The sequence below is a fragment of the Scyliorhinus torazame genome, chromosome 15 (genome assembly GCF_047496885.1).
Source record: "Scyliorhinus torazame isolate Kashiwa2021f chromosome 15, sScyTor2.1, whole genome shotgun sequence".
Lineage (NCBI taxonomy): Eukaryota > Metazoa > Chordata > Chondrichthyes > Carcharhiniformes > Scyliorhinidae > Scyliorhinus > Scyliorhinus torazame.
Window position 1 is genome coordinate 10,070,320 of NC_092721.1, and position 22,313 is coordinate 10,092,632.

At 52.4% G+C, this 22,313-nt stretch overlaps 1 protein-coding gene across 3 annotated transcripts in view; it reads right to left on the reverse strand.

Moving 5' to 3' along the window:
- Nucleotides 1–17,277, reverse strand: part of pcca (propionyl-CoA carboxylase subunit alpha) — a 451,487-nt gene extending 434,210 nt beyond the window's left edge. For all 3 annotated transcript variants that reach the window (XM_072476058.1, XM_072476057.1, XM_072476056.1), the window contains exon 1: nt 17,201–17,277. In XM_072476058.1, the coding sequence (XP_072332159.1) occupies nt 17,201–17,254 (54 nt within the window). In that variant the 5' untranslated portion in view covers nt 17,255–17,277. The remainder of the gene's footprint in view (nt 1–17,200) is intronic.
- Nucleotides 17,278–22,313: the final 5,036 nt, after the last annotated feature.

Consider the following 22,313-nt stretch of genomic DNA (forward strand, 5'->3'; position numbering starts at 1 on the left):
TTCATGTTATCAGGAAAACATCCAGTGTCATATTCAACAGCAACAACTTGCATTTACATAATACCTTTAATGTAGCAAAACAGCCCAAGCTACTTCACAGGTGGGATGAAACACCAAAGGAAATATTAAGATAGGTGAGAGTCTGCACCTTCTCCCAGTGTCTGGGTGGGTTTCCTCCGGTTTCCTCCCACAAGTCCCGAAAGACGTGCTGTTAGGTAATTTGGACATTCTAAATTTTCCCTCTGTGTACCCGAACAGGCACCGGAATGTGGCGACTAGGGGCTTTTCACAGTAACTTCATTGCAGTGTTAATGTGAGCCTATTTGTGACACTAATAAAGATTTTTTTTTAATAAACATTTTATTGAGGTATTTTTGTTTTTACAATGTACATGAGTCTCTAAACATGGTGCAAAAAGCCTGCTTCCTCCATTACAGGTCCCACCTTCATTAACCCCCTACTCTAAGCTAAACTAACCCCCCCCCCCCCACCCCCCCCCACCCCACCCCCCCCGCCTTCTGCTGATGATTAATTTTCCGCGAAGAAGTCGACGAACGGTTGCCACCTCCGGGCGAACCCCAACAGTGACCCTCTCAAGGCGAACTTGATTTTCTCCAAACAGAGAAAGCTAGCCATGTCCGATAGCCAGGTCTCCGACTTTGGCGGCTTTGAGTCCCGACAAGCTAGTAATATCCGCCTCCGGGCTACCAGGGAAGCAAAGGCCAGAACATCTGCCTCTTTCTCCTTCTGGATTCCCGGGTCTTCTGACACCCTGAAAATCGCCACCTCCAGACTCGATGCCACCCTTCTTTTTAACACCGTGGACATGACATCCGCAAACGCCTGCCAAAATCCACTGAGCTTTGGGCATGTCCAAACCATGAGGACATGGTTCGCTGCACACCCCCCCCCCCCCGCACACCTGTCTTCTACCCCACAGAACCTGCTCATCCGGGCCACTGTCATGTGAGCCCGGTGAACGACCTTAAACTGTATCAGGCTGAGCCTGGCGCATGTTGTGGACGCGTTGACTTTACTCAACGCATCCGCCTAGAGACCATCCTCTATCTCTCCTCCTAACTCCTCTTCCCACTTGCGCTTCAGCTCCTCAGTCTGCGTGTCCTCTGACCTCATGAGTTCCTTATGGATGTCAGAGACCTTCCCTTCTCCCACCCACACTCTGGAAACTACCCTGTCCTGTATCCCCCTTGGTGGTAGGAGCGGGAAGGTTCAAAACTGCCTACGTAGGAAGTCCCGCACCTGCAGGTATCTGAATTTGTTTCCCCTCGCCAATCCAAATTTCTCCTCCAGCTCCCTCAGGCTAGGAAAGCACCCCTCTATAAACATATCCCCCATCCTCTCAAGTCCTGCTCTCTGCCATCTCCGAAACTCCACGTCCATCCTTCCCGGGGCAAACCGGTGATTATTACAAATTGTAGACCAGACCGATGCTCCCTCCACTCCCACATGCTTCCTCCATTGCCCCCAGACTCTCAGGGCCGCCACCACCACGGGGCTGGTGGAGTACCGTGCTGGCGGAATGGCAGAGGCGCCGTTATCAACGCACCCAAGCTGGTGCCCTTACATGAAGCCGCCTCCATAGGCTCCCATGCCGACCCTCCCCCTACCACCCACTTCGTGACCATGGCTATATTCGCCGCCCAGTAATAGTTACTGAAGTTTGGCAGCACCGGCCCGCCCTCTCCCCGACTCCGCTCAAGCATCCCGTTTTTTACTCGCAGGGTCTTGCCCGCCCATACAAAGCCAGTGATCACTTTGTTAACCCGTTTAAAATAGGACCGCGGAATAAAGATGGGGAGACACTGAAATACAAACAGGAATCTCGGGAGGACCGTCATCTTCACCGTCTGCACCCTCCCAGCTAGTGACAATGGGAGCGCGTCCCACCTCCGAAAATCGACCTTCATTTGGTCTACTAGTCGGGTCAGATTAGGTTTGTGCAACCGTTCCCATTCCCACGCCACTTGGATGCCTAGATACCTAAAACTTCCCTCTACCACTCTAAACGGCAGTTCCCCCAGTCGCCTCTCTTGTCCCCTTGCCTGGATTGCAAACATCTCGCTTTTCCCCTTATTTAGTTTGTACCCAGAGAACCGGCCAAATTTCCCCAGAATCCTCATGATAATAACGATTATTTTTATTACTCCATGTGTCTGCTGCCCTTGTCCTTTCAAGTGGTAGAGGTCACCGGTTTGGACGATGCTTTCAAAAGAACTTTGCTGAGTTACTACAGTGCATCTTGTAGTTACAGTTTTGGGGAATTTAGTACCATATTCTCCTGCAACCTTTACTTCCTGCAACCTGAGAGTAATGAACTGTTCTCTGCTACCAGGGATATGCATACTCAAAAATCTAACAGCTATCCTATTTGCTGTCATCGCTTACCGGAGTTAATAGTTTTATTTTGCACCATCCAATTCTCTTTGAAATTACACACATTACCACCTGCAAACACACAGCAGTAGCTTAAAGACTACAGCCAGTTATACATTTACTTTCAAATGGTGATATGAAGTAATAGAAGCAGCAAACACTAAAATTACAATACACTTATAAAACATTGGCAATGTCTGTAATTAGCCACTGGGAAAAATGACGACCGATTTGGTTCAGTTAAATTAATCTGCTAATGTGGCAATCAAATATCAACACATTCCACTGTGACTTCTGTCCGTCTCCTTGTTCCAAGCTTAAAATCTCAATGAGATCTCCACAATCTGCTTCCCAACAGTTTCCAAAATAAATCTGCTGTCTCCGGAGGTATAATAATAATCTTTATTAGTGTCACAAGTAAACTTACATCAACACTGCAATGGACAACACCAACACCAGGCCCATTCGAGTATTGCCCTCTATAATTGTTTCTCCAGCACCCAAATGTAAATCTACCTCCCCAGTCTCCCCCCCACAAACAGATGCCAACTTATGTGTTGTAAATAATATTGCCACTTGTACAGTTACTCTGTTGAGCTGGTGCATAATACCTTACCAGTTTTTTTATTTTGTATTTATTTTTTTTAAAATATATTTTATTAAAGTTTTCAAACACAATTTTTTCCCTTACCAATCAAAGAAATAAAAATAAAAGTAACATGATAACTGCAATATAACATTGTGTAACTAACATGGTAAATTAACCAAATAACACGAAGTAATACTCCCCCCGCCCCCTCTCCCCCTCCAAAAACCCAAACAATTTACCCCCCCCCCCCTGGGTTGCTGCTGCTGGTCATCTATCTTCCCTCTAACGTTCCGCTAGGTAGTCGAGGAACGGTTTGCCTGGTGAACCCTTGAGCCGATCCTCTCAGCGCAAACGTCATCTGCTCCAGTTTTATGAACCCCGCCATATCGTTTATCCAGGCCTCCAGTCCGGGGGGGTTTCGCTTCCTTCCACATGAGTAAAATCCTACGCCGGGCTACTAGGGACGCAAAGGCCACGACATCGGCCTCTTTCGCCTCCTGCACTCCCGGCTCATCCGCGACTCCAAATATAGCTAACCCCCAGCCTGGCTTGACCCGGACCTTCACCACCTTCGAGATCACTCCCGTCACTCCCCTCCAATACCCCTCCAGTGCCGGACACAACCAAAACATACGTGTGTGGTTCGCCGGGCTTCCCCCGCACCTCCCACACTTGTCCTCCACTCCGAAGAACCTTCTCAACCTTGTGTATTTATTTTTTATTATTACTTTTTTTTATGATGTTTGTGTGTGCCCTCCTCTTCTATATATATATATATATATATCTTATTCTGTGTACATAACGCTAAATATACTTTGTTCAAAAACCCAATAAAAAACATTTATAAAAATATTTTTTTTAAAACACTGCAATGAAGTTACTGTGAAAAGCCCCTAGTCACCACACTCCAGCGCCTGTTCGGGTGCATAGAGGGAGAATTCGGAATGCCCAAAGTACCTAATAAGCACGTCTTTCGGGACTTGTGGGAGGAAACTGGAGCACCCGGAGGAAACCCACGCAGACACGGGGAGAATGTGCAGACTCCGCACAGACAGTGACCCAAGCCGGGAATCGAACCTGGGACCCTGGCGCTGTGAAGCAACAGTGCTAACCACTGTGCTACCGTGCCACCCATATCAAGTGCAAGGTTTCTGGCAAGTCTCATATGTTAGGCTCCCCCACCCTCCAAATAAAATCAAGGAATACGTAATCCAATTAAAAAATAAGAGATAACTCACAAAATATATATCTTAATTGATGCAATTCTGACATATTAACTATTTGCATCTCTATACTGAATGTGTGGTGGAATTTCAAAAGAATCACCCACTAATTAAACCAAACTACTGCAGTCATAGACAGTGTGAACCAAGTCACAGTGACAAACAACCTGGACTCTCACAGATATTTTCTTTGCTGCAGTAAAACCCCAAAACATAAGCCCACTGATGGCCCTAGAAAACTCAAGTCACACACCACAATCAATCAGGGCCACTGCATTCGTCCCCACAGGACCGTGTTTGCTAACTCTGAACGGCCTTATTCCTGGAGGTTTCAGTACATCTCCTCCCAGCTCCAACCACTATGTCTAATCAAAGAGCCTTTTGTCCTACGGTAGCACAGCGGTTAGCACTGTGGCTTCACAGTGCCACGGTCCCAGGTTCGATACCCGGCATGGGTCACTGTCTGTCTGTGCAGAATCTGCATGTTCTCCCAGTGTCTGCGTGGGTTTCCTCCGGGCGCTCCGGTTTCCTCCCACAAGTCCCGAAAGACGTGCTTGTTAGGTGAATTGGACAATCTGAATTCTCCCTCTGTGTACCCGAACAGGTGCCGGAATGTGGCGACTCGGGGCTTTTCACAGTGACTTCATTGCAGTGTTAATGTAAGCCTACTTGTGACAATAAAGATTATTATACTATATTTATAACTAAAGTGTTCAAAGAAAATAAGGATGCGAGGCAACCCGCCTCTACCACCCTCCCAGGCAGTGCATTCCAGACCCTCACCACCCTCTGGGTAAAAAGGTTTTTCCTCAAATCCCCCCTAAACCTCCCGCTCCGCACCTTGAACTTGCCCCCCTTCATAACTGACCCTTCAACTAAGGGAAAGAGCTGCTCCCTATCCACCTTGTCCATTCCCCTCATAATCTTGTACACCTCAATCAGGTCGGCCCTCAGTCTTCGGTTCTCCAGCAAGAACAACCCAAGCCTATCCAACCTCTATTGATAACTTAAATGTTCCATCCTAGGCAACATCCTAGTAAATCGCTTCTGCACCCTGTCCAGTGCAATCACATCTATCCTATAATGTGGTGACCAGAATTGCACACAGTACTCCAGCTGTGGCCTCACCAAAATTCTATACAACTCCAACAGGACCCCCCTGCTTTTGTAACCTATGCGTCTATTGATAAAGGCAAGTGTCCCATATGCCTTTTTCACCACCCTATTAACCTGCCCTTCTGCCTTCAGAGATCTCTGGACAAACACGCCAAGGTCCCTTTGTTCCTCAGAACTTCCCAGTGTCAGGCCATTTATTGAATACTTCCTTGTAAAATTACTCTTTCCAAAGTGTATCACCTCACAATTTTCAGGCTTAAATTCCATCTGGCACATTCCTGCTCATAAACCAAGACACTCAACCTCACTGTTAACCACTCGGCCAATCTTTATGCTATCCGCAAACTTACTGATCCTACCAACCACATTGTCATCCACATCATTTATATAAATGAAAAACAATAGGGGGGCCAGCACAGATCCCTGTGAATATCCAAAAAAATATCCACTGACCGTTACTCTCTGCTTCCTATTGTTCAGCCAATTTGGTATCACGTTCCTGTCCCTTTGACTCCATGAGCTATAACTTTTCTCACAAGTCTGTTTTGTGGCACTGTATCAAACTTCTTCTGAAATTCCACGTACACCACATCAACAACAGAATTACTTTCATTAACCCTTTCCGTTACCACCTCAAAGAATTTCAGCAAGTTAGTTAAACATGTCTTCCAATTTAGAAATCCAGGCTGGCTCTTCCTAATCAACCCACATTTTTCCACGTGACTACTAATTCTATCCCGAATAATTGTTTCTAGAAGCTTGCCCATTACTGATGTTAGACTGACATGTAATTGCTGCGGTCTCCTTACAACCTCTTGTGAACAGCAGCTGATGGAATTTACAGGTTTGTTTTTCAATTTTAGAGTACCCATAAATTTTTCTTTCCCAATTAAGGGGCAATTTAGGGTGGCCAATCCACTTAACCTGCACATCTTTGGGTTGTGGGGGTGAACCCCACGCAGACAAGGGGAGAATGTGCAAACGCCACATGGACAGTGACCCAGGGCCGGGATTCGAACCCGGGTCCTCAGCGCCGCTGTCCCAGTGCTAACCACTGCGCCACATGCCGTCCCAAATTTAAATTTAATTAATAACTCTGCAATTGAAAGTTAGTCTCAATAATGACGACCTTGAAACTACCAACAGTTGCCGTAAAAATCCAACTGGTTCACTAATATCCTTGAGGGAAGGAAATCAGCCAACCGCGAGCCCATTCTGATCTATAGGTGACTGCAGAACCACAGCAATGTCGTTGACTCTTAAATGGCCGAGCCAAGCCACTCAGCTCAAGGTCAATTCGGGATGGGCAACAAATGCTGGCCTTACCATCAATGCCCATATCCTATGAAAGAACAAAAAAAGCCAGTCTGAAGACATGTCAGGTGTTGGAGCACAGGTGAGGCACGTGGTGTCTCGGGGACAATAGAAGATGAAGCACTGGAACTTGAAACTTCATCGAAATCCAAAGAGGGGGCGGACTCTGGTAATCAAATCAGACTTAAACTCCCTGAAGATGCTTTGTCAAGATCATCAAGATTTAAGTTGCAGAATAAAATGCTGTGTGTTCCCTCATGTACACATTGAACTACGACCCTGAATTGTACACATTCAATTGTTTACTTTTATTATTTTGAAAATAAATATGGATACAAAACTGTATTTATAAACTACCATATGGCACACACCATAACAGTACAATCAACAATACTCAATTCTAGCAAAAACAAAGGTGGGTTTCAGGAACAGCATTTTTGCATCCGTGTTACAACAATGACCTTCCCCCCCCACCCCTTTCAGTCAACAAACATTACAAAATAGTAACATCAATGCCATTCGACTTTCCATGTAGAAAACGTAAACTAAAGGTGTCTTGGTTATCCAGCATTCACAGGATATTGGAAAACTCTGGTTAACTGCCATGAGAATACCTTGATTTTGAGATACAAACTTCACTCTCCATTTCAAAAACAAGTTTGAAATCTGGCATGTAATAACTCAAGCACTTTAATTTTACTTTATCTAAAATAACTTTTCCCTAATGAAAGCCGATGCATTAATGTATGGGAGCAACAGACTGTTAGGTAAGTAATAGTTAAGGCTGCAAAGCGAGTGCTGTATATCATAGAATTTGAAATGAAATTAAAATCGCTTATTGTCACAAGTAGGCTTCAATGAAGTTACTGTGAAAAGCCCCTAGACGCCACATTCCGGCGCCTCTTCGGGGAGGCTGGTACGGGAATTGAACCGTGCTGCTGGCCTGCCTTGGTCTGCTTTAAAAGCCAGCTATTTAGCCCAGTGTGCTAAACCAGCCCCAGAAGGAGCAGTGCAGAAGGAGGCCATTCGGGCCATCGAGTCTGCACCGGCCCTTGGAAAGAGCACCCACTTAAGCCCATGTCTCCACCCTTTCTCTGTAAGCCAGTCTAACCTTTTTTTGGACACTAAGGGGCTAATCCAGCTAACCGGCACATCTTTGGGCTGTGGGAGGAAACCGGAGCACCCGGAGGAAACCCACGCAGACAAGGGGAGAGAGAACATGCGGACTCTGCACAGACAGTGACCCAAACCGGGAATCGAACCTGGGACCCTGCAGCTTTTAAGCAACTGTGCTAACCACTGTGTTACCGTGCTGCGCACGGCATAACTCAACAAACATCACCAAGGTCTGCCAAACCGAAGTGTCAAACAATTATTTATTTATTTATTTTGTTCATAAATTTAGAGTACCCAATTCATTTTTCTAATTAAGGGGCAATTTAGCGTGGCCAATCCACCTACCCTGAGTACCCAATTCATTTTTCTAATTAAGGGGCAATTTAGCGTGGCCAATCCACCTACCCTGCACATCGTTTGGGTTGTGAGGGCGAAACCCACGCAAACATGGGGAGAATGTGCAAACTCCACACGGACAGCGACCCAGAGCCGGGAGGCTGCAGTGCCACCACTGCGCCACCGTGCTGCCCTGAGTCAAACAATAATAACCAAGACGTGCAAACCCGTAAGAAGCCATTTACCTTTTTAAAGAAAAACGTACATTTATAAATTGCATTTCACGACCTCAGCACATCCCAAAGCGAGAAAGTACTTGTGAAGTGTAGCCATTATTGAAACGTAAGAAGCGTGACAGCAAATTTGTACACCGCAAGCCTCCACAAAAAACAACGTGGTCATCTGTTTTTTCTTTAAAGTGGCGTTGGCTGAGGAATAGCTTTTATTCCCAGGACACTGGAGGAACCCTCCCAGACATTTCTTCTAAACAGTGCCTGCGAGATTATTTATGTTCACCTGGGTGGGCAGGCAGGGAACATCAGTTTAATCTCATATCTGAAATACGCAGCTTTGACAGTGCAGCACCCCCTCAGTACTGCACTGGGAGTGCTGGCATGAGTTACGTATTCAGCTCTCTGAAGAAGGGAATTAACCCGTGACCTTCTGACTGAGGGGCAAGAGTGCTACCCATTGAGCCACATGAAGAAAAACAGACTTGCAATTATTTAGTGTTTTTCACAATCTCAGGATTTCTCAAAGCACTTTACAGCCAATGAAACATTTGCTCTGTTGTGATGTAGGAAACAAATGGCAGCATGGTGGCACAGTGGTTAGTACTGCTGCCTCACAGCGCCGAAGTCCCAGGTTCGATCCCGGCTCTGGGTCACTGTCCGTGTGGAGTTTTCACATTCTCCCCGTGTTTGCGTGGGTTTCACCCCACAACCCAAAGATGCGCAGGGTAGTTGGATTGACCACGCTAAGTTGCCCTTAATTTGATAAATGAAGAAATAAATAATTGAGTACTCTAAATTTATTTTTTAAAAAGTAATGTAGGAAACACAGCAGGCAATTTACACACAGCAAACTCCTACACACAGCAACGTGATAACGCCCAGATCATCTGTGTCTGTTTTGTTTAAAATTTAGAGTAACCAATTATTCTTTTCCAATTAAGGGGCAATTTAGTGTGGCCAATCCACCTAACCAGCACGTTTTTGGGTTGTGGGGGTGAGACCCATGCAGACACGGGGAGAATGTATAAACTCCACCAGACAGTGACCCGCGACTGGGATCGAACCCGGGTCCTCAGCACCATGAGTCAGCAGTGCTAACCACTGTGCCACCCTGCTGCCCTACATCATCTGTGATTGTGACATTGATTGAGGGGGTAGATATTGGCCAGGACAACATGCTTTGGTTTAATGTCTCTTTCGAAAATCTGCACCTCTGACAGTACAACACTCCAAAATGAGCGTTTCATTAAACACAGTACAATAAAACACCTTTCCGCCCGCCCATTGATTAAGGTCCTTGGCGAGATCCTAGGACCTTTTTCCAAATCTTGGGAGCCTCCTCTCAATGAAGGCAGACATAGGTAATTAAATCCTTGCTCACCGCAAATGTGTGAGATCAGCCTTCAGCTGACTGAGGGATAGAGTATTTGATAAACAGGATCTGAACCTGGAGGCTAGGATTATGGTTAGCTGGGCAGCAGAGATCCCCGCATTCCTATACGCTTCGGATACTTGGCCAACCTACAGCACTGAAGTTCGACCAGGGGTACAAAATCCTCCAAATTCAGTGGTAAGAAAGGCAGTTCAACAGCAATGTCCTCTCCCAAATCAACAGGCCCAGCATTGAGGCGCTAATCACTCAAAGCCAGTACCGCTGGGTGCGACATATCGTTCGTATGCCTGACAACAAACTCCCAAAGCAATTGCTCCACTTGGGACTCAGTTGCAGCAAAGCAGCCCCAGCAGGACAGTAAAAATTATTTAGGACGTCCTCAAAGCATCTGCGAAAAGTTCAAAAATGCCATCAAGGTTGGGAGACCCTGGCTCGTGATCGACCAAAAGAGAAGGTTCACTCGCGAAGGCTCTGAACACAGTGAGAGACTTGCTCGAGAATTCGCAGACAGGTCGGGGTGTCAGAGGGGGAGCACAAACCCTCCAAACAACCTTTCAAGGAGAACACGGCGTGCCCATGGAGAGAGGCTCATCAGCCATCTCGGAGCCCATCGAAGCGGAGGCGGAGCAAGTCCTCCTCAATCCCGACTGGCTGCCCAAGAGGAGGACTGCCCACGGTGGAACTGAATGGTGGATCAGGCTCGAGGCACCAGCCGCGGGGTCCACTCCTACTCCGCTGTCCTTGGATCAGCCTGAATTCTGTGCTCCAGGTTCTGGAGCCTACTGACTGAGGAGTTAGTATGTGTCACCCCCCGCCCCCCCCCCCCCCCCGCCTCTGCGATTGTGTGTGACAACCTCCGCCCGTCCACCCAGAGTGTCAACCTCCCTTCCGAGTGAGTGTCAACCTCCCCGAGTGTGTGTGAGTGAATGTGTTTGATCAATTGAGTGTTTGTGAGTGATTGAGTGAGTGAAGAGTGAGGGAGCGAGGAGTGAGTGAGGAGTGTGAGTGATTGAGTGGGTAAATTGAATGAGCGAGCGAGGAGCGAGGATCGAGGAGCGAGGGAGGAGCGAGGATCGAGCGAGGATTGAGTGAGCGAGGATTGAGTGAGCGAGGATTGAGTGAGCGAGGATTGAGTGAGCGAGGATTGAGTGAGCGAGGATTGAGTGAGCGAGGATTGAGTGAGCGAGGATTGAGTGAGCGAGGATTGAGTGAGCGAGGATTGAGTGAGCGAGGATTGAGTGAAGGGTGTGTGTGAGGGGTGTGAGAGTGAGGGGTGCGTGAGTGAGGAGTGAGTGAGGAGTGAGTGAGGAGTGTGCGAGGAGTGAGCGAGTGAGTGAGCGAGTGTGTGAGTGAGGAGTGTGTGAGTGAGGAGTGTGAGTGAGGAGTGAGGAGTGTGTGAGTGAGGAGTGTGTGAGTGAGGAATGTGTGAGTGAGGAGTGTGTGAGTGAGGAGTGTGTGAGTGAGGAGTGTGTGAGTGAGGAGTGTGTGGGTGAGGAGTGAGCGAGGAGTGAGTGAGCGAGGAGTGTGTGAGTGAGGAGTGTGTGAGTGAGGAGTGTGTGAGTGAGGAGTGTGTGAGTGAGGAGTGTGTGAGTGAGGAGTGTGTGAGTGAGGAGTGTGTGTGTGTGTGAGGAGTGAGTGCGTGAGGAGTGACTGAGTGAGGAGTGAGTGAGGAGTGAGTGCGTGAGGAGTGACTGAGTGAGGTGTGAGAGTGAGGAGTGAGTGCGTGAGGAGTGACTGAGTGAGGAGTGACTGAGTGAGGAGTGAGTGAGTGAGGAATGAGTGAGGAGTGAGTGGGGAGTGAGTGGGGAGTGAGTGGGGAGTGAGTGAGTGGGGAGTGAGTGAGTGAGGGGTGACTGAGTGAGGAGTGTGTGAGTGAGGAGTGTGTGAGTGAGGAGTGTGTGAGTGAGGAGTGTGTGAGTGAGGAGTGTGTGAGTGAGGAGTGCGTGAGTGAGGAGTGCGTGAGTGAGGAGTGCGTGAGGAGTGCGTGCGTGAGGAGTGCGTGCGTGAGGAGTGCGTGCGTGAGGAGTGCGTGCGTGAGGAGTGCGTGCGTGAGGAGTGCGTGCGTGAGGAGTGCGTGCGTGAGGAGTGCGTGCGTGAGGAGTGCGTGCGTGAGGAGTGCGTGCGTGAGGAGTGCGTGCGTGAGGAGTGCGTGCGTGAGGAGTGCGTGCGTGAGGAGTGCGTGCGTGAGGAGTGCGTGCGTGAGGAGTGCGTGCGTGAGGAGTGCGTGCGTGAGGAGTGCGTGCGTGAGGAGTGCGTGCGTGAGGAGTGCGTGCGTGAGGAGTGCGTGCGTGAGGAGTGCGTGCGTGAGGAGTGCGTGCGTGAGGAGTGCGTGCGTGAGGAGTGCGTGCGTGAGGAGTGCGTGCGTGAGGAGTGCGTGCGTGAGGAGTGCGTGCGTGAGGAGTGCGTGCGTGAGGAGTGCGTGCGTGAGGAGTGCGTGCGTGAGGAGTGCGTGCGTGAGGAGTGCGTGCGTGAGGAGTGCGTGCGTGAGGAGTGCGTGCGTGAGGAGTGCGTGCGTGAGGAGTGCGTGCGTGAGGAGTGCGTGCGTGAGGAGTGCGTGCGTGAGGAGTGCGTGCGTGAGGAGTGCGTGCGTGAGGAGTGCGTGCGTGAGGAGTGCGTGCGTGAGGAGTGCGTGCGTGAGGAGTGCGTGCGTGAGGAGTGCGTGCGTGAGGAGTGCGTGCGTGAGGAGTGCGTGCGTGAGGAGTGCGTGCGTGAGGAGTGCGTGCGTGAGGAGTGCGTGCGTGAGGAGTGCGTGCGTGAGGAGTGCGTGCGTGAGGAGTGCGTGCGTGAGGAGTGCGTGCGTGAGGAGTGCGTGCGTGAGGAGTGCGTGCGTGAGGAGTGCGTGCGTGAGGAGTGCGTGCGTGAGGAGTGCGTGCGTGAGGAGTGCGTGCGTGAGGAGTGCGTGCGTGAGGAGTGCGTGCGTGAGGAGTGCGTGCGTGAGGAGTGCGTGCGTGAGGAGTGCGTGCGTGAGGAGTGCGTGCGTGAGGAGTGCGTGCGTGAGGAGTGCGTGCGTGAGGAGTGCGTGCGTGAGGAGTGCGTGCGTGAGGAGTGCGTGAGGAGTGAGTGCGTGAGGAGTGAGTGCGTGAGGAGTGAGTGCGTGAGGAGTGAGTGCGTGAGGAGTGAGTGCGTGAGGAGTGCGTGAGGAGTGAGTGCGTGAGGAGTGAGTGCGTGAGGAGTGAGTGCGTGAGGAGTGAGTGCGTGAGGAGTGAGTGCGTGAGGAGTGAGTGCGTGAGGAGTGAGTGCGTGAGGAGTGAGTGCGTGAGGAGTGAGTGCGTGAGGAGTGCGTGAGGAGTGAGTGCGTGAGGAGTGAGTGCGTGAGGAGTGAGTGCGTGAGGAGTGAGTGCGTGAGGAGTGAGTGCGTGAGGAGTGAGTGCGTGAGGAGTGAGTGCGTGAGGAGTGAGTGCGTGAGGAGTGAGTGCGTGAGGAGTGAGTGCGTGAGGAGTGAGTGAGGAGTGAGTGGGGAATGAGTGGAGAATGAGTGACTGAGTGAGGAGTGACTGAGTGAGGAGTGTGAGTGAGGAGTGTGAGTGAGGAGTGTGAGTGAGGAGTGTGAGTGAGGAGTGTGAGTGAGGAGTGTGAGTGAGGAGTGTGAGTGAGGAGTGTGAGTGAGGAGTGAGTGAGGAGTGTGAGTGAGGAGTGTGAGTGAGGAGTGTGAGTGAGGGGTGTGTGAGGGGGGCGTGAGGAGGAGTGAGTGAGTGAGGAGTGACTGAGTGAGGAGTGTGTGTGAGGAGTGAGTGAGGAGTGACTGCGTGAGGAGTGACTGAGTGAGGAGTGACTGAGGAGTGACTGAATGAGGAGTGAGTGGGGAGTGAGTGAGGAGTGAGTAGTGACTGAGTGAGGTGTGTGTGAGTGAGGAGTGACTGAGTGAGGAGTGACTGAGTGAGGAATGACTGAGTGAGGAGTGACTGAGTGAGGAGTGAGTGGGGAGTGAGCGAGGAGTGAGCGAGGAGTGAGGGGAGTGAGTGAGAAGTGAGTGAGGAGTGAGGTGAGTGAGGGGAGTGAGTGGGGAGTGAGTGAGGGGAGTGAGTGAGGAGTGAGGAGAGTGAGGGGAGTGAGTGAGGAGTGAGTGAGGAGTGAGGGGAGTGAGGGGAGTGAGTGAGGAGTGAGGGGAGTGAGTGAGGAGTGAGTGAGGAGTGAGTGAGGAGTGAGGGGAGTGAGGGGAGTGAGTGAGGAGTGAGGGGAGTGAGTGAGGAGTGAGTGAGGAGTGAGTGAGGAGTGAGGAGAGTGAGGGGAGTGAGTGAGAGGAGTGAGGGGAGTGAGGGGAGTGAGTGAGGGGAGTGAGGGGAGTGAGTGAGGAGTGAGGGGAGTGAGTGAGGAGTGAGTGAGGAGTGAGGGGAGTGAGTGAGTGAGGAGTGAGGGGAGTGAGTGAGGAGTGAGGGGAGTGAGTGAGGAGTGAGGGGAGTGAGTGAGGAGTGAGTGAGGAGTGAGGGGAGTGAGTGAGGAGTGAGGGGAGTGAGTGAGGAGTGAGGGGAGTGAGTGAGGAGTGAGTGAGGAGTGAGGGGAGTGAGTGAGGAGTGAGGGGAGTGAGTGAGGAGTGAGTGAGGAGTGAGGGGAGTGAGTGAGGAGTGAGGGGAGTGAGTGAGGAGTGAGTGAGGAGTGAGGGGAGTGAGTGAGGAGTGAGGAGTGAGGGGAGTGAGTGAGGAGTGAGTGAGGAGTGAGGGGAGTGAGTGAGGAGTGAGGGGAGTGAGTGAGGAGTGAGTGAGGAGTGAGGGGAGTGAGTGGGGAGTGAGTGAGGAGTGAGGGGAGTGAGTGAGGAGTGAGGGGAGTGAGGGGAGTGAGTGAGGGGAGTGAGTGAGGAGTGAGTGAGGAGTGAGGGGAATGAGTGAGGAGTGAGGGGAGTGAGGGGAGTGAGTGGGGAGTGAGTGAGGAGTGAGGGGAGTGAGTGAGGAGTGAGAGGAGTGAGTGAGGAGTGAGAGGAGTGAGTGAGGAGTGAGAGGGGAGTGAGTGAGGAGTGAGTGAGGAGTGAGTGAGGAGTGAGGGGAGTGAGTGAGGAGTGAGGGGAGAGTGAGTGAGGAGTGTGTGAGTGGGGAGTGAGTGAGGATTGAGGGGAGTGAGTGAAGAGTGAGTGAGGAATGAGGGGAGTGAGGGGAGTGAGTGAGTGGGGAGTGAGTGGGGAGTGAGTGGGGAGTGAGTGAGGAGTGAGTGAGGAGTGAGTGAGGAGTGAGGGGAGTGAGTGGGGAGTGAGGGGAGTGAGTGGGGAGTGAGGGGAGTGAGTGAGGGGAGTGAGTGGGGAGTGAGTGAGGAGTGAGGGGAGTGAGGGGAGTGAGTGAGGAGTGAGGGGAGTGAGTGAGGGGAGTGAGTGAGGAGTGAGGGGAGAGTGAGTGAGGAGTGTGTGAGTGGGGAGTGAGTGAGGAGTGAGGGGAGTGAGTGAGGAGTGAGGGGAGAGTGAGTGAGGAGTGTGTGAGTGAGGAGTGAGTGAGGAGTGAGGGGAGTGAGTGGAGTGAGTGAGGAGTGAGGGGAGTGAGTGGAGTGAGTGAGGAGTGAGGGGAGTGAGTGGAGTGAGTGAGGAGAGAGTGAGGAGTGAGGGGAGTGAGTGGAGTGAGTGAGGAGTGAGTGGGGAGTGAGGGGAGTGAGGGGAGTGAGTGAGGAGTGAGTGGGGAGTGAGTGAGGGGAGTGAGGGGAGTGAGTGGAGAGTGAGGGGAGTGAGGGGAGTGAGGGGAGTGAGTGAGGAGAGAGTGAGGAGTGAGGGGAGTGAGTGAGGAGTGAGGGGAGTGAGTGAGGAGTGAGGGGAGTGAGTGAGGGGAGTGAGTGAGGAGTGAGGGGAGTGAGTGGAGAGTGAGGGGAGTGAGGGGAGTGAGTGAGGGGAGTGAGTGAGGGGAGTGAGTGGGGAGTGAGGGGAGTGAGTGAGGAGAGAGTGAGGAGTGAGGGGAGTGAGTGAGGAGTGAGGGGAGTGAGTGAGGAGTGAGGGGAGTGAGTGAGGAGTGAGGGGAGTGAGTGAGGAGTGAGGGGAGTGAGTGAGGAGTGAGGGGAGTGAGTGAGGAGTGAGGGGAGTGAGGGGAGTGAGTGAGGAGTGAGGGGAGTGAGTGAGGAGTGAGGGGAGTGAGTGAGGAGTGAGGGGAGTGAGTGAGGAGTGAGGGGAGTGAGTGAGGGGAGTGAGTGAGGAGTGAGGGGAGTGAGTGAGGGGAGTGAGTGAGGAGTGAGTGAGGAGTGAGGGGAGTGAGTGAGGAGTGAGGGGAGTGAGTGAGGAGTGAGCGGAGTGAGTGAGGGGAGTGAGGAGTGAGGGGAGTGAGTGAGGAGTGAGGGGAGTGAGTGAGGAGTGAGGGGAGTGAGTGAGGAGTGAGGGGAGTGAGTGAGGAGTGAGGGGAGTGAGTGAGGAGTGAGGGGAGTGAGTGGGGAGTGAGTGAGGAGTGAGGGGAGTGAGTGGGGAGTGAGTGAGGAGTGAGGGGAGTGAGTGGGGAGTGAGTGAGGAGTGAGGGGAGTGAGTGGGGAGTGAGTGAGGAGTGAGGGGAGTGAGTGGGGAGTGAGTGAGGAGTGAGCGGAGTGAGTGAGGGGAGTGAGGAGTGAGGGGAGTGAGTGAGGAGTGAGGGGAGTGAGGGGAGTGAGTGAGGAGTGAGGGGAGTGAGTGGGGAGTGAGTGAGGAGTGAGGGGAGTGAGTGGGGAGTGAGTGAGGAGTGAGGGGAGTGAGTGAGGAGTGAGTGAGGGGAGTGAGGAGTGAGGGGAGTGAGTGGGGAGTGAGGGGAGTGAGTGGGGAGTGAGTGAGGAGTGAGGGGAGTGAGTGAGGAGTGAGGGGAGTGAGTGAGGAGTGAGGGGAGTGAGTGAGGAGTGAGTGAGGAGGGGAGTGAGTGAGGAGTGAGGGGAGTGAGTGAGGAGTGAGGGGAGTGAGTGAGGAGTGAGTGAGGAGTGAGTGAGGAGTGAGGGGAGTGAGTGAGGAGTGAGGGGAGTGAGTGAGGAGTGAGGGGAGTGAGTGAGGAGTGAGTGAGGAGTGAGGGGAGTGAGTGAGGAGTGAGGGGAGTGAGTGAGGAGTGAGTGAGGAGGGGAGTGAGTGAGGAGTGAGTGGGGAGTGAGAGGGGAGTGAGTGAGGAGTGAGAGGGGAGTGAGAGGGGAGTGAGTGAGGAGTGAGGGGAGTGAGTGAGGAGTGAGTGAGGAGTGAGGGGAGTGAGTGAGGAGTGAGGGGAGTGAGTGAGGAGTGAGTGAGGAGTGAGGGGAGTGAGTGAGGAGTGAGGGGAGTGAGTGAGGAGTGAGGGTAGTGAGTGAGGAGTGAGGGGAGTGAGTGAGGAGTGAGTGAGGAGTGAGAGGGGAGTGAGTGAGGAGTGAGTGGGGAACCGCCCAGAGGCCGCGGCCGGGATCCGGGCCGCTCCATCGGGCTGGAGTCGGTGCCTCAGCCCCGGGAAGGTGCCGTCTCCCCGCCCCGGCTCCAATCCGCTTCGTCACCGCGCCGGACCCCGGTCCAGTGTCCAAGGCGCCGGCTCCTCTCCGTCCCCCCCGCGCGCCCCGCCCCCGGTCCGGCCGCTCCCCGGCTGCTAGCCCGCCGGCCCCGCCAGACGCTCACCTTCAGGGTCAGCAGCGCCCGCCGCACAACACAGCCGCTCCTGGGGGCCGCCATCTTCCTCTGACCTCTCACCCCGAGCAACCTGGGGGCGGGGCCGGGGGCAGCCAATCAGCACTCATGGAACCCAACTCTAGTGACGTGCCAGCCCAACCCTCCTCCCATTGGAGAGGAGACAACAGAGAGGGAGAGACAGGTGTGTGTGTGAATGGAGAGACAGGTGTGTGTGTGAATGGAGGGACAGGTGTGTGTGTGAATGGAGAGACAGGTGTGTGTGTGAATGGAGGGACAGGCGTGTGTGTGAATGGAGGGACAGGTGTGTGTGTGAATGGAGAGACAGGTGTGTGTGTGAATGGAGGGACAGGTGTGTGTGTGAATGGAGGGACAGGTGTGTGTGTGAATGGAGGGACAGGTGTGTGTGTGAATGGAGGGACGGGGTGTGTGTGAATGGAGGGACAGGTGTGTGTGTGAATGGAGGGACAGGTGTGTGTGTGAATGGAGGGACAGGTGTGTGTGTGAATGGAGGGACGGGGTGTGTGTGAATGGAGGGACAGGTGTGTGTGTGAATGGAGGGACAGATGTGTGTGTGAATGGAGGGACAGATGTGTGTGTGAATGGAGGGACGGGGTGAGTGTGAATGGAGGGACAGATGTGTGTGTGAATGGAGGGACAGGTGTGTGTGTGAATGGAGGGACAGGTGTGTGTGTGATTGGAGGGACAGGTGTGTGTGTGAATGGAGGGACGGGGTGTGTGTGAATGGAGGGACAGGTGTGTGTGTGAATGGAGGGACAGATGTGTGTGTGAATGGAGGGACAGATGTGTGTGTGAATGGAGGGACAGGTGTGTGTGTGAATGGAGGGACAGGTGTGTGTGTGAATGGAGGGAGAGACAGGTGTGTGTGTGAATGGAGGGACAGGTGTGTGTGTGAATGGAGGGACAGGTGTGTGTGTGAATGGAGGGACGGGGTGTGTGTGAATGGAGGGACAGGTGTGTGTGTGAATGGAGGGACAGGTGTGTGTGTGAATGGAGGGACGGGGTGTGTGTGAATGGAGGGACAGGTGTGTGTGTGAATGGAGGGACAGATGTGTGTGTGAATGGAGGGACAGATGTGTGTGTGAATGGAGGGACGGGGTGAGTGTGAATGGAGGGACAGATGTGTGTGTGAATGGAGGGACAGGTGTGTGTGTGAATGGAGGGACAGATGTGTGTGTGAATGGAGGGGCAGATGTGTGTGTGAATGGAGGGACGGGGTGAGTGTGAATGGAGGGACAGGCGTGTGTGTGAATGGAGGGACAGGTGTGTGTGTGAATGGAGGGACAGATGTGTGTGTGAATGGAGGGACAGGTGTGTGTGTGAATGGAGGGACAGATGTGTGTGTGAATGGAGGGACAGATATGTGTGTGAATGGAGGGACGGGGTGAGTGTGAATGGAGGGACAGGCGTGTGTGTGAATGGAGGGACAGGTGTGTGTGTGAATGGAGGGACAGATGTGTGTGTGAATGGAGGGACAGGTGTGTGTGTGAATGGAGGGACAGGTGTGTGTGTGAATGGAGGGACAGGTGTGTGTGTGAATGGAGGGACAGGTGTGTGTGTGAATGAGGGGGCAGGTGTGTGAGTGAATGGAGGGACAGATGTGTGTGTGAATGGAGGGACAGGTGTGTGTGTGAATGGAGGGACAGGTGTGTGTGTGAATGGAGGGACAGATGTGTGTGTGAATGGAGGGACAGGTGTGTGTGTGAATGGAGGGACAGGTGTGTGTGTGAATGGAGGGAGAGATGTGTGTGTGAATGGAGGGACAGGTGTGTGTGTGAATGGAGGGACAGGTGTGTGTGTGAATGGAGGGACAGGTGTGTGTGTGAATGGAGGGACAGATGTGTGTGTGAATGGAGGGACAGGTGTGTGTGTGAATGGAGGGACAGGTGTGTGTGTGAATGGAGGGACAGATGTGTGAGTGAATGGAGGGACGGGGTGAGTGTGAATGGAGGGACAGGCGTGTGTGTGAATGGAGTGACAGGTGTGTGTGTGAATGGAGGGACAGGTGTGTGAATGAATGGAGGGACAGATGTGTGTGTGAATGGAGGGACAGGTGTGTGTGTGAATGGAGGGACAGGTGTGTGTGTGAATGGAGGGACAGGTGTGTGTGTGAATGGAGGGACAGGTGTGTGTGTGAATGGAGGGACAGGTGTGTGTGTGAATGGAGGGACAGGTGTGTGTGTGAATGGAGGGACAGATGTGTGAGTGAATGGAGGGACGGGGTGAGTGTGAATGGGGGGACAGGCGTGTGTGTGAATGGAGGGACAGGTGTGTGTGAATGGAGGGACAGGTGTGTGAGTGAATGGAGGGACAGATGTGTGTGTGAATGGAGGGACAGATGTGTGTGTGAATGGAGGGACAGGTGTGTGTGTGAATGGAGGGACAGGTGTGTGTCTGAATGGAGGGACAGGTGTGTGTGTGAATGGAGGGACAGGTGTGTGTGTGTGAATGAGGGGACAGGTGTGTGAGTGAATGGAGGGATGGGGTGTGTGTGAATGGAGAGACGGGGTGTGTGTGAATGGAGGGACAGGTGTGTGTGTGAATGAGGGGACAGGTGTGTGAGTGAATGGAGGGACAGATGTGTGTGTGAATGGAGGGACAGGTGTGTGTGTGAATGGAGGGACAGATGTGTGTGTGAATGGAGGGACAGGTGTGTGTGTGAATGGAGGGACAGGTGTGTGTGTGAATGGAGGGACAGGTGTGTGTTTGAATGGAGGGACAGGTGTGTGTGTGAATGAGGGGGCAGGTGTGTGAGTGAATGGAGGGACGGGGTGTGTGTGAATGGAGGGACAGGTGTGTGTGTGAATGAGGGGGCAGGTGGGTGAGTGAATGGAGGGACGGGGTGTGTGTGAATGGAGGGACAGATGTGTGTGTGAATGGAGGGACAGGTGTGTGTGTGTGACTGTAGAGACTGGTGTGTGTGAATGGAGGGACAGGTGTTTGTGTGAATGGAGGGAAAGATGTGTGTGGGTGTATAGAGGGACAGGTGTGTGTGTCAATGGAGGGACAGGTGTGTGTGTGTGTGTGTGTGAATGGACGACAGGTGTGTGTGAATGGAGGGACAGGTATGTGCGAATGGAGGGACAGGTGTGTGTATGTGGAGGGACAGGTTATGTGAATGGAGGGACACGTATGTGTGTCTGAATGGAGGGACAGGTGTGTGTGTGCGTTTGAATGGAGGGACAGGCGTGTGTGTGAATGGAGGGACAGGGCTGTGTGTGAATGGAGGGACAGGGGTGTGTATGTGGAGGGACAGGTGTGTGTGAGTGAGGGGACAGGTCTGTGTGTGTGAATGGAGCGAAAGATGTGTGTGGGTGCATAGAGGGACAGCTGTGTGTGTGAATGGAGGGACAGGTGTGTGAATGGAGGGACAGGTGTGTGTGTGTGAATGGAGGACCGGTGTGTGTGAATGGAGGGACAGGTGTGTGCGTGAGTGAGGGGACAGGTCTATGTGTGTGAATGGAGGGACAGGTGTGTGTGTGTCAATGGAGGAGCAGGTGTGTGTCAATGGAGGGACAGGTGTGTTTGAATGAGGGGGCAGGTGTGTGCGTGAATGTAGGACAGGTGTGTGTGAATGGAGAGACAGGGATGTGTGAATGGAGGGACAGGTGTGTGTATGTGGAGGGACAGGTATGTGTCTGTGAATGGAGGGACATGTGTGTGTGAATGGAGGGACGTGTGTGTGTGAATGGAGGGACAGGTGTGTCTGTGAATGGATGGACAGGGATGAGTGTGTATGGAGGGACAGGTGTGTGTGTATGGAGGAACATGTGTTTGTGTGAATGGAGGGACAGGTGTGTGTGTGAATGGAGGGACAGGTGTGTGTGTGAATGGAGGGACAGGTGTGTGTGAATGGAGGGCCAGGTGTGTGTGTGTGTGTGTGAATGGAGGGAAAGATGTGTGTCAGTGTATAGAGGGACAGGTGTGTGTGAATCGAGGGACAGGTATGTGTGAATGGAGGGACAGGTGTGTGTGTATCTGGTGGGACAGGTGTATGTGTGAATAGAGGGGTCGGTGTGTGTGTGTGAATGGAGGGACGGGGTGTGTGTGAAGGGAGGGACAGGTGTGTATGTGTGTGTGTATGGAGGGACAGGTGTGTGTGTATGGAGGGACATGTGTCTGTGTGAATGGAGGGACAGGTGTGAATGTGTGATTGAAGGGACAGGTGTGTCTGTGAATGGAGGGACAGGTGTGTGTGTGAATGTAGGGAAAGATGTGTGTGGGTGTATAGAGGGACAGGTGTGTGTGTGAATGGAGGGACAGTTGTGTGTGTGAATGAGGGGACAGGTGTGTGTGAAAGGAGGGATTGTGTGTGTGTGAATGGAGGGACAGCAGTGTGTGTGTGTGAATGGAGAGACAGGTGTGTGTGTGAATGGACAGACAGGTGTGTGTGTGAATGGAGGGACAGGTGTGTGTGTGAATGAAGGGACAGGTATGTGTGTGAATGGAGGGACAGGTGTGTGTGTGGAGGGACAGGTGTGTGTGAATGGAGGTACAGGTGTGTGTGTGGAGGGACAGGTGTGTGTGAATGGAGCAACAGGTGTGTGTGAATGGAGGAACAGGTGTGTGCGGATAGAGGGACAGTTGTGTGTGAATGGAGGAACAGGTGTGTGTGAATGGCGAGACAGTTGTCTGTGTGAATGGAGGGCCATGTGTATGTGTGTGTGAATTGAGGCACAGGTGTGTGTGTGTGAATGGAGAGACAGGTGTGTGTGAATGGAAGGACAGGTGTGTGTGAATGGAGCGACATGTGTATATGAATGGCGGGACAGGTGTGTGTGAATCAAGGTACAGGTGTGTGTGTGAATGGAGATCAGGTGTGCGTGAATGGAGGGACGGGCGTGTGTGTGAATCGAGGTACAGGTGTGTGTGTATGGAGAGACAGGTGTGTGTGTGAAAGGTGGGACAAGTTTGTGTGTGAATGGAGGGACGGGTGTGTGTGAATGGAGGGACAGGTGTGTGTGAATGGAGCAACAGGTATGTGTGAATGGAGGGACAGGTGTGTGTGCGAATCGAGGCACAGGTGTGTGTGTGAATGGTGGGACAGGTTTGTGTGTGAATGGAGGGACGGGTGTGTGTGAAT